General features: G+C 38.7%; 1 protein-coding gene across 1 annotated transcript; it reads left to right on the top strand.

The window, feature by feature from the left end:
* Positions 1-331: 331 nt before the first annotated feature.
* Positions 332-1399, top strand: CCR8 (chemokine (C-C motif) receptor 8). The gene has a single exon (XM_006869126.1). It carries the CDS (start codon positions 332-334, stop codon positions 1397-1399), a length of 1068 nt encoding a protein of 355 aa, XP_006869188.1.
* The last annotated feature ends 10974 nt before the right edge of the window (positions 1400-12373 follow it).

Genomic DNA, 12373 nt, shown 5'->3' with positions numbered 1-12373 from the left:
TGGAGTGAGGATAATTTGTGTAGTTAGAGGGCGCTTTGGCTTCAGTCTTGCTACCAAAGAAAGAGAGAGAGAAAGGAAGGGAAAAAAAGAAAGAAAGGAACAAAACCAAACATAATTTGCTTGAAAAACAAACTATATTTTTAAGACAATAAAAGGTCCAAAAGCAAGCTTGGTTTACAAATAATTCTGGATGGTGGAACTATGGGTATTTAAATTTTCTTTGAGCCTTTTGGCTTTTTTTCATCTACTCCCCTGCCCAAATTTGTTTAATAAGAATATTTTTAAGTAATGAGTCTCTCATATGTGCTTTTAACCAGGTCCTCCTACCTTGATGGATTATACATTAGAACCCAATGTGACCCCAATAACCGACTACTACTATCCTGATATCTTCTCAAGCCCTTGTGATGGGGAACTTATCCAGAAAAGCAACAGTTTTCTTCTTGCCATTTTTTACTGCCTCCTGTTTGTGTTCAGCCTTCTGGGAAACAGTCTGGTCATCGTGGTCCTCATCACCTGTAAGAAGCTAAGGAGCATCACAGACATATACCTCTTGAACCTGGCCCTGTCTGACCTGCTCTTTGTCTTTTCCTTCCCCTTTCTGACCCACTATCATCTGGACCAGTGGGTGTTTGGTGCTGTAATATGCAAGGTGGTCTCTGGATTTTATTACATTGGCTTCTTCAGCAGCATGTTCTTTGTCACTCTCATGAGTGTGGACAGATACCTGGCTATTGTCCATGCCGTGTATGCCATGAAGGTGAGGACAGCCAGCATGGGCACAGCCCTGAGTTTGGTGGTCTGGCTGACTGCCATCATAGCCACAAGTCCATTGCTAGTATTTTACCAAGTGGCATCTGAAGATGGCATTCTGCAGTGCTATTTGTCTTACAACCAGCAGACATTAAAATGGAAGATCTTCACCTACTTTGAAATTAATATCTTAGGTCTGTTGATTCCATTCACTATTCTAATTTTCTGCTATATCAGCATCCTGCACCAGCTAAGGAGATGCCAAAACCACAACAAGACCAAGGCCATCAAGTTGGTACTCATTGTGGTCATTGCATCTTTTGTCTTCTGGGTCCCGTTCAATGTGGTCATCTTCCTCACTTCCCTACACAACATGCACATCTTGGATGGATGTGTCATGAACCAGCGGCTGATTTATGCTACCCATATCACAGAAACCATTTCCTTCACTCACTGCTGTGTGAACCCAGTTATCTATGCTTTCATGGGTGAAAAGTTTAAGAAACACCTCTCAGAAATTTTTCAGAAGAGTTGCAGCCACATCTTCCTCTGCATAAGGAAGCGAGTCTCCAAAGACAGCTGGGAAAGATCTTCCTCGTTCCACCAGCAGTCCTCCCATTCCTCCAGTATAGACTACATTTTGTGAGGAAGGGCCTAGAAGCCAGGATCTGACTTCATCACTATCTTCTTTTGTGAGACAGATAATATTACTTTATATTGGATTCTGAAGCTATGCCGAAGGGAAACTCTTAGAACTCTGGTTAAAGACACAAGACATTTTATGGCAATTCATAGTATGAGTCTTTGTTGTATTGATGTTGTTCAGTGCCATCTAGTTGGTTCTGGCTCATAGTGATCATGTATAGGATTTCCAGTCTAGTGCTTATCCTACAGCAACACACCAGGTATCAATCCTACTGTTGCAAAATATTCGTGTAGTTTAACAAAAAAAGTAATTCTTGTAACCTATGTGGTTAAAAATTCTGTGCTAATTTGTTTCTTGAACTTCTAAAGCACTCTAGTCAGAGCTGTCACTATTACTCATTACAACAATGCTTCAGATCATATGGTTTCATCTGCATGCGCTAGAAGTTTATGCTATGCTATTTCTTGTGTCACTGCCAGTAGTTTTCTAGTCACTGATTTTGTCAAATTTTCTAGTGTTTCTGCTACAATATTGAAGTAATTAGCATTTGTGAACCTGTATCAATCCTTTTTTTTTTAGGCTAAGGTAGTAATTAAAGGAAAAGAAGGAGAAAAGTCTAAAAAGGTTTCTGCAGAGGGGAGTTGGCAGAAGAATGATGAAGACAGGTGAAGATACAGGGAGGTGTGCAAGGACTAAAAGAGACAGAGGTAAATAGTGGTATACACACAACCTTGGAATGACACTGTTCTATAGGTAGGTACATGGACAGATACCCAGGGTGCACATGTATGGGAGGAAGAGGGGGACTATACCCACAAACAAATAAGGGTTTGAAATGTGATGTTATGGGTGTGATGAAGCTTACAGTGGGCAAAATGATAACAACTTCTTAGAGATAATCAAACACTGTAGGCAATGAGTTTCTGGGCCTGGGTGCTCAGGACCATAGTCTTAGGGAACACCAAGTTTAGTTGGCATAACACAGTCCACAAAGACAATTTTCTACATCCTACTTTGGTGAGAAGTGTCTGGGATCTTAAAAGCTCATGAAAGGCCATCTAAGGTGACATTATTGGTCTCTCCATGTACAGGAGAAAGAAAAGTGATGAGAATTAAAGATGTTTGTAATCAGTTAGTCCAGTGGAGTAATGGATCATGTAAACATCAGTCTCCCTCACTCTGAGACCAAAAGAACCAGATGGTGCCCAGCTATCAGTACCAACTGCTCTGAAAGCGATCACATTGGAAGATCCTAGATAGAATGGGACAAAATGTGGATCAAACCTCAGAATTACACAAAAAACAAAAACAAGAACAAGAAAAACAAAAACAAAAAACAGACTGGGTTTACTGATCAGAAAGACCCTGGAGAAGGCCGACATTAATAGCAAAATTCACCGTCTCACCCCAACATTAATAGCAAAGTTCAAACAACAAATGCTGGCAAAGGTGTGAAGAGATTGAACCCCTCATACAATGCTGGTGGGACTGTAAAATGTTACAACCAGTGTGGAAAATGGCATGGCACATCCTTAAAAAGTTGCAAATAGAGATACCATATGATCTAGCAATCCCACTCTTAGGTGTATATCCTAGAGAAATAGGAGCCTTGACACAAACAGATAATATGTACAGCCGTGTTCATGACAGCACCATTAACATTAGCAACAAGATGGAAAACAGCCTTCAGTTCTGAAAAGGAACTTACCCTTGTGGCTCAGTTTTCAGCCAAACTGTAGATAGGTTTATAGGGGGGACAACAATGCTAGTAAGGTATGGTCCCCATGGAATGACCAATCATTCAAAATCAAATGCAACATTTACCTAAGGACAAACTTGAGAAGGGATGGGAAGGTAGGTGGAGTGGAAATTGGGACTGCAAGGAAAAAGCGGGATAACTTGTTACATGGAAGAGGTTGCAATCACTGAGATGCAACACAGTCTATGATTTATTGAATGTAAAACTGATGATCTTCTCTGTAAACCTTCACTCAATTCATAATAAAAAGGTTTTTAAAGTCTTTTTAAGAATGATTTTTAATGTATTACTAATAACGTTGTAAGTAATCATGTAATTCAATGCAAAAAGAGTTTACAAAATAATTTTGTTTGTATTCACGTAATTGAAGAAATATAACATCTAAGTAATTACAGTGATGTTTACCACATACAAGAGAGCTTCAAAAAGTTTTTGATAAAATGGAATGAAAAGACAGAGAAATGTTTCCACAAAATTTTTGAAGCCCCCTCCTATTATTCTATGATTTAAATTGACAATAAATTCTGCATGTGCTCGTTCGGGAGGAGGTCCATGGGGGAGGGGGGTGATGCCATGAGTTACCACACTGGGTAACATGAACTTTAGTGACCCTGCTTCTATAGTTTGCTTGTTTAATCTCTTTTCTATTTCAAAAAAAGAGATTGCCTCCATCTCACCCCAACATTAATAGCAAAGTTCAAAACAACAAATGCTGGCAAAGGTGTGAAGAGATTGAAACCCTCATACAATGCTGGTGGCACTGTAAAATGTTACAACCAGTGTAGAAAATGGTATGGTGCATCCTTAAAAAGCTGCAAATAGAGATACCATATGATCTAGCAATTCCACTACTAGATATATATCCTAGAGAAATAGGAGCCATGACACAAACAGATAATATGTACAGCCGTGTTCATGTCAGCACCATCAACAATAGCAACAAGATGGAAAACAACCTACATTCCCATCAACAAATGAATGGATACACAAACTAAGGCACGTACACACAATGGAATATGTTAAAGAATAACTGAATCGGGGAAATACTTTACAATGTGAATGAACCTAGAGAGCATTATGTTGAATAAAATTAGTCAATCACAAAACGACAAATATTGTATGAGACTACCATTGTAAAAAGTCAAGAAAAGGTTTACACACTGAAAGAAACCATCTTTGAAAGTTACCAGAGGTGAAAGGGAAAAGAAAGGTAAATCACTAACTAGAGGGTGGTTGTTGTTAAGTGCCAAAGAGTTGGGTCTGACTCATAGCGACTGTATATAGGGTTTCTAAGGAGTGGCTGGTGGGTTTGAGCCAATGACCTTGCGTTCAAACCGACCTTGAGGTCATGTGCTTATCTTTCTGCAGCACACTAGGACTCCAACTAGAGGTTTGACACGTACTAACTTGAGTGAAGGGAAAGGCAATGTACAATAAGGGTAAGATCAACAAAAAAAAAAAATCCTCAAGGCAAAGGAAGACAATGGGAAGAGCACAAGAATTAAAGGCAACAAAGGCAAATACTGCTACACCCCCAATCCTGAAATAACAATTACAACAATAATCTTCCAGTGATATATAGGCACCCAAACTGAACAGGGGTGGGAAGGCAATGGAATTACAACCACGAATATGTATTGGTTTGACAGAGGATGCGTTTACATTTGTATTTGTATGTGCTGCAAATAAATCCATGAATATAACAGAACATACAGGAGACAATGTTATGAAAACTTATTGCTATTGTTAAGTGCCATCAAGTTGGTTCTGAATCATAGCAACCCTGGGTAGGGTTTTCGAGGAGCAGTTGGATTGCTGGCCTTTCAGTTAACAGTTCAGTGCTTATCTTACAGTGCCACACCAGGGCCCATGAACATTTCTTAGCAATAACAAAATACCTTGAAGGAATTAGTTGTTGGGTCTGGGGACTTAGGAGATACCAAGATCAACTAATACAACATAGTCTATATGTACAATGTTCTACATTGTGCTTTGGTAAATAGTGACTTGACTCTTAAAAGTTTGTGATGATAATCTCAGGTGACACCATGGTCAACTGGCACAACATAGTCCACAAAGACAATGCTCTACAGCCTACTTTGGGGAGTAGTGTCTGGAACATTAAAAGCTCATGTGCGGCCATCTAAGTTGCAGCTATTGGTCTCTCCATGTGCAGCAGAAAGAAGAGTGATGAGAACTGAAGAGGCTGGGAAGCAACTGGTCAACAGACAAATGAAACATGTGGACATCGATCTCCGTGACCCTGAGACCAAAAGGACTAGATAGTGCCCAGCTGTCACTACCAACGGCTCTGAATGGGATCACATTAGAAGGTTCTGGGTAGAGCAGCATAATGTGTGGAACAAAACTCAAAATTATTTTTTTTTAAAGACCGGGCTTATGGTCAAAAGGAAACTGAAGGAACCTGGTGACCTCGACCACCCTTCAAGTTTGGAAAGGAACACACCAAGCTGTAGATAGGTATATAGGTGGAACAACAACACTAGTAAGGTATGCTCATTATGAATGATGGAACGGTCAATCATTTCAAATCAAAGGGGCAACATGTACCTAAGACAATGATGAGGAGAGATGAGAAAGTGGGAGGAAGGGAAATAGGAGGCACAGGTAGGAAGTGGATAATTGTCCCACTGGATGGACTGCAATTGTGGAGATGAAATGAAGTGTATTATTTGGTGAATGTAAAACTGATGATCTTGTCTGTAATCCTTCAATCAATTCACTAGTTTGAAAAAAAAAAAGATTATGATGATCACCTAAGGTGGAAGTATTCTTTTTCTCCCCATTGGAGCAAAAAAGAGTGAAGAAAATCAAAGATAGAAGAAAATAATTAATCCAAGACTAAATGACCACATGAATCCCAATCTCCGTGTCTCTGAGACCAGAACTACATTGTGCACAGCAACTGTTAACCACTTTGAAAAGAATCACAATAGGAGGTTCTGGATAGAGTCAAAGAAAAATGGCTATGGCCCTTAGACCCACTTCAGACCTAGAACTGAACTCACCCTTGTGCTCAACTTTCAGCCAAAAGACAGGCCTTTAAGGTGAACAATAACTTCATAAAGGTACACAGTCCTTAAAACAATCAACAATTTGAGATCAAAAGGGCAGCATTTGTTCTGGGATAAAGTTCAGAAGGCCGCAAGGGATAGGAAAGGAGAATGAAACGGTAAACACAGGGAGGAAGTTAGAAAAGTGTAGCTACATTGTGAGGATTGCAATCTGTCATAAAACAAAATGTATCTGAGTCACTGAATGGAAAGCCAATTTGCTCTGTGAACTTTCACCCAAATCACAGTAAAAAATAAAAAAGAGAGCAAGAGCTTGCCTCAGGACACATCCTATACTAATATTGCCTCAGTAATATAACAAAGGTAACCCAATCCCAGATAGGGTTACCACAACAGGCATGCCGTCATTGCTAGGTGCCATCCAATCAGTTGCTACTCTGAGAGACCCTATACACAACTGAATGAAACACTGTCCAGTCTTGTGTCATCCTCACAACTGTCATGCTTGAGTCGATTTTTGTAGTCACTGTGCCAATTCACCTTGTTGGGGGGTCTTCCTCCTTTTGGCTGAGCCTCTACTTTGCCAAGTATGATGTCTCTTTCCAGGGATGAGTCCCACCCGATAACATGTCCAAAGTATGTAACGCGATGTCTTGCCATTCTCACTTGTAAGGAGCAACCTATCTGCACTTCTTCCAACATAGATCTGTTTGTTCTTCCAGAAGTCTGAGGTACCTTCAATATTCTTTGTCAACACCATAATTCAAATGCATCAGTTATTTTACATGCATGAATTTTCAGATGCATATGAGGCCTCTGAAAATTCCATGACTTGGGTGAGGCATCTTAGTCCTCAAACTCACATCTTTGTTCTTTTTTTTTTTTTTTTATCTCTTGCGTGATATTTATTCTCTAAATATATCTTACATGATATTTATTCTCTAAATATCTCTTCTTTTTTTTTTTCTTAAATGTTTTATTGTGAATTATGTGATAGTTTACATGGGAAAACATTAGTTTTACATTCATTCTATCCTATCTCATTGCCATGGTTACAATCCCTTCCATGCAATCCTTCCCCTGTACCCCCCAGGTCTTCAGCACACAGTCCCTCTCCCTCTCTGAATCTAAAACATCTTTACTCTTGAATGCTTTAAAGCATTTTGGCCTTTTTTTTAAGAAGAGATTTGCCTAATCCAATATGTCATTTGACTTGTTGTCTGCTGGTTCCATGTGTGTTGATTGTGGATCCAAGTAAAATGATATCTTTAATAGCTTCTATAGTTTCTCTGTTTTTCATGATATTTTTTATTGGTCCAGTTGTGTGAGGATTTTTGTTTTCTTTACATTGACATGCAATCCATGCTCCTAATCCATAAACACTGCAATCGGCCCCATTGTAATTCAAGTAGGGCTTTTCCCTCTATCAAATCTGATTTACATAAAACAACAATCATAGCAGTCTTCAAGGAGACTGGTGCTCCCTTTACAAATTCCTTCCTCACTTTTGTGGTAAAATGTGTATCCTCTGGCCACTCATGTGGGTTTATGGACCTCTCCTAATAAATGTATTCTAACATATCAATATCCCAAAGCCTTTGGAGTCCTTCCACTACAGAATAACAAGGCAGGTCTAGTACTTCAACTTGATGTAGTGCAGGCCATCACACAATCCATGCTTCAGTGAACCAACCAAATAAGACCCTCTCTTAACATCTCATGCTGAACACATTGAATGAAGAATCTGTGCATACAGGGCCCAGATCACTAAACTCAGACTAACCCAACCTTACATTCCTTGCACCATCATCCCACATTTTTACTAGCCATTCCCACACATAGTGTTCAGGTTTCTGTTTGTACATATTAGAAAAATTAAGCAGTACTTTTGGAGTATAGTGTACTTCTTCCTGGGTCACAATTTGTACTTCACCCTTTGGGGCTTGCTGGGACTTAATTCTAGTTAAAGTTCTAAAAGCAATAATTGGTGGAGGTGTTTCCTGGCAACATTCAGCAGTGTTTTGCAAGACATCTACCTACCTTAGGTGATACCCCAGACAATGCCTCAGTTATCATCTCAGCAAGCACAGATGGGTTCATCCCACTGAGTGTGGGCAGAGGGTATAATGGTCTTACTGATAATGGATCAGCAGACAAAGATGGAGTTATTTCTTCAGGTGGGAGGGGTGGTGGTGCTGGCAAGAATGATTTGACATAATTTAGGGGCTCAGTGTCCTCAACTTCCTGATTACCTTCCCATATGTCCCCATCCCAATTTTCAGTATTCCATTTCTTCCTGATCAATACCCTCAGTTTAGACACCATATGAAAGTAGGAATTCAGTTGGTATTGTGATTTAACCATTCTTACAGTAAAACTCTGGGTTTGTTTTTTGACAATATCAACTCTGTTACTACAAGAAAAAAGGCTCTGTTTCAAGGCATAAGTAGAAACTTTGAGGTCTTTTATGCGTTGCTTAAGGAGCTGTAGTAGCGTTGTGGTGGTTACGAGTCAGGCTGTAACTTCAGGGTCAGCAGATTGAAACTATCAGCTGTTCCATGGAAGAAAGATGCGGCTTTCTGTTCCCTTGCTTATCCAATAGTGCCACACCAGGCCATGAAGATATTTGCATATGTATATTCAACATGCTTGCTTTCCTAACTTTTTTACATTTATATCTTTGGTTCATTTCAATGAAAAATTTTGTGTCCATGTCCCACCCCCATTGCCATCAAGTCCATTCTGACTCATAGGGACCCTGTAGGAAATAGAACTGCTCTCTAGGGTTTCAGTGTATAAAACTTTACACACCACACAGCCTTATCTTTCTCCTGAGGAGTGGATGGTGAGTTTGAATGCCTTTGAATAATCAATAAAACACAAGTAAACATCTTTCTGGTAGTCTCTGCTTTCAACCAAGATCCATCTGACATCAGGAATGACAGCCCTTGTTCCACGTCTTCTTCTGAATCCAGGTTGAATTTCTGGCAACTTCCTGTCAATCTACTGCTACAACCATTTTGTTTTCTTCAGCAAAATGATACTTGCATGTGATGGTAGTGATATTTTCAATGATTTATAATTCTGTTGAGTCTCCTCTCTTTGGAACAGGAACAAATATAGATCTCTTCCAATCAGTTGTCTTCCAAATTTCTTAGCATAAATAAGTGAGTGCCTCCACCATTGCATTAGGTGGTTGAAACATTTCCATTTTTATCGCATCAATTCCTCCAGCCTTGTTTTCCACCAATGCTTTCAGTGTAGCTTGGGCATCTTTCTGCAATACCATAGGTTCTTAGTCTTATGCTACCTCTTGAAATAGTTGAACATCAACCAATTCTTTTTGGTACAATGACTGTGTATTCCTTCCATTTTCTTTTGATGATTCTTACATCATTCAATATTCTGTCCATAGAATCTTTCAATATTGCAAGTCAAAGCTCAAATTTTTTCTTCTGGTCTTTCAGCATGAGAACTGCTGGGTATATTCTTCCCTTTTGGTCTTCTAACCCCAGATCTTTACACATTTCATTGTAATTATTTATTTTGTCATTTAGAGCTGCCCTTTAAAAGTTTCTGTTGGTCTATTTTATTTGATCATTTCTTCCACTTGCTATGTTCAACAACAAATTTCAGAGTCGTTTCTGACATCAACTTTGGCTGTTTCTCTTTCTTTCCTGTCTTTTTAATGACCTTTTACTTTCTTCATGTATGATGTTCTTGAGTCATCCCACAACTCTTCTGACCTTCCATCATTCGTGTCTACAAATATTCTTGAGATGATCTCTAAATCCAGGTGGTGTATTCTCAAATTGGGTTGCTAATCTCAAGGTCAGCAGTACAAAACTACCAGTTGTTCCATGGGAGAAAGAAGAGGCTTTCTGCTCCCGTAAAGATTTACTGCCTCGGAAACCCTATGCAGGGTCACTGTGAGTTGGAACCGACTGCAAGGCACACCACCAATAATAACAATAAAAACTTTTCCGATGTAGTTTGCCTCTCTATCTTCCTAGTCTGTCTTAGTCTGGAAGTTCTGCTGAAATCTGTCCACCATGGATGATCCTGCTAGTACTTAAAATACTAGTGGCATAGCTTCCAACATCACAGCAACACATAGCCACCACAGTACAACAAAATGAAAGATGAGTTGTAGTATTTCTTGCTAGAAATACAACTGAGCTTGTATATTAACTTTGTATCAAATAACCTTGCTAAATTTACCTATTAATTGTGGTAGAATTCCTTTGATTTTTTTTCTATGTACACAATAATAGAATACATAATGACAGTTTGACTTCTTACTTTAGGATCTATATATCTTTTATTTCTTTTTATTGTCTTATTGCACTGACTAGAATCTCAATGCTGCATAGAATTGGTAATAGTGGAACTCCTTGCCTTGTTGCTCCTGTTTCTGAGTTCAGGTAGAAAGTGTTATCATTTAACTATTAAGTATAATGTTAGCTATATGAACTTTTAAAAGTTAATCTTACCAGACTAAAGAAGTTTCTTTCTATTCCTATTTTATGCATGTCTTTATCATATATGAATGCTAAATTTTGTCAATGCTTTTTTTCCCCTTTCTATTCACTTATTTTCCCTCCTCCCATCCCCACCAGCCCTGTAATCATCATAGAATGTTTCATTTAGCTAGAAAATATGTTCTAAATTTTTTACAGCAGTGCTCTGATGCAATCTTTGTTCTTTTGTGATTGACTGATTTCACTCAGTAGAATGTCCTTCAGGTGCATCCATGGTGTAAAGTGTTTTGTAGAGTCTTCTTCATTCTTCAACATTGTGTAATATTCTTTTGTGTGTATACATCAAAGAGTGTTTAACTATTCTTCTTCTGATGGACACTTAGGCTGTCTCCATCTTTTTGCTGTTGTGAATAGTGTTGTAATGAACATGGGTGTGTATATATTTAGTTGCATCACCGTTCTTGAGGATATATACCAAGTAGAGGGATTGCTGAGTCATATAGTATTTCCACTTCCAACTTTCTGAAACATTGCCATTCTATTTTCCACAATGGTTGTACCATTTTACAGTCCCACCAGCAGTATAGGAGCATACCAGTCTCTTCACACCCTCACCAGCATTGTCTTCTGCTTTTGAAACTTTGCTCTTAATGCTGAAATAAGATGATATTTCACTGTTGTTTTGATTTGCATCTCTCAGTTGGTTTTAACAGCAAGGTTGGCATTTCAAACTCACCAGCCACTCCTTTGAAAACCTATACAGGGTTGCTATGAGTCTGAACTGACTAGATGGCACTTGCTAACAACTACAGTGGTTAATGATTGTGAATATTTCTTCATAAGTTTGTTGGCCACACGAATGTTTTCTTTCAGGTGGAAATATCTGGTCTGTTGCCCATTTTTAAATTGGATTATTTGTCTTCTTCTTGTTGAGGTGTTAAAATATTCTGTAAAATTTGGAGAGTAGTCCTTTGTCTGATATGTCATTGCCAAACATTTTTTTCCCAGTCTGTGGGTTCTCTCTTTACTCCTTTGATGCACATAAGCATCTAATTTTTAGGAGGTCCCAGTCACCTATTTTGTCGTCTATTTGTGTATTTTCATTTTTTTCCCAGTTATGTTTGATAGCATATTTATACCCTGTATCAGAGCTCCTAAGTTTGTCCCTATTTTTTCATTGATGATCTCTATCTAGTTTTTACATTTAGGTTTTTAATCCACATTGAGCACCTTTTTGTTTATGGTGTGAGATATGGAACTTGTTTCATTTTTTTGTAAATGGCTTTCCAATTTTGCCAGCACCGTTTGTTAAGGAGACTCTCTCTTCCCCCATTTAATGTATTTTGGCTCTTGGTTAAACATCAAGTGACTGTAGATGGATGGATTTACTTCTGGGGACTCAATTCTGTTCCATGGATATCTGTCTCTTTCATTGTACCTATAGCAGATTGTTTTGACTACTGTGGCTCTGTAGTAGATTTTGAGATTGGGAAGTAAAGAGACCTCTTGCTTTGTTCTTTTTAATAATGCTTTGCTTATCCAGAATCTCTTTCCTTTCCATAAAAGTCAGGGATTAGTTTTTCCATTTCTTTAAAAAAATTATGTGAGAATCTGGATTGAAATAACATTTAGTAGCATAGTGGTTACGAATCGGGCTGTGAACCGCAAGGTCAGCAGTTCGAAACTACCAGCTACTCCA

This window comes from Chrysochloris asiatica, unplaced genomic scaffold (genome assembly GCF_000296735.1).
Source record: "Chrysochloris asiatica unplaced genomic scaffold, ChrAsi1.0 scaffold00127, whole genome shotgun sequence".
Lineage (NCBI taxonomy): Eukaryota > Metazoa > Chordata > Mammalia > Afrosoricida > Chrysochloridae > Chrysochloris > Chrysochloris asiatica.
The sequence above is the reverse complement of the archived record's forward strand: the minus strand, read 5'-3'. Positions and strand labels throughout refer to the sequence as shown.

What these genes read in the sequence shown, in the direction of transcription:
- CCR8 (XM_006869126.1), top strand. Translation starts at nt 332, where the DNA reads ATGGATTATACATTAGAACCCAATGTGACCCCAATAACCGACTACTAC.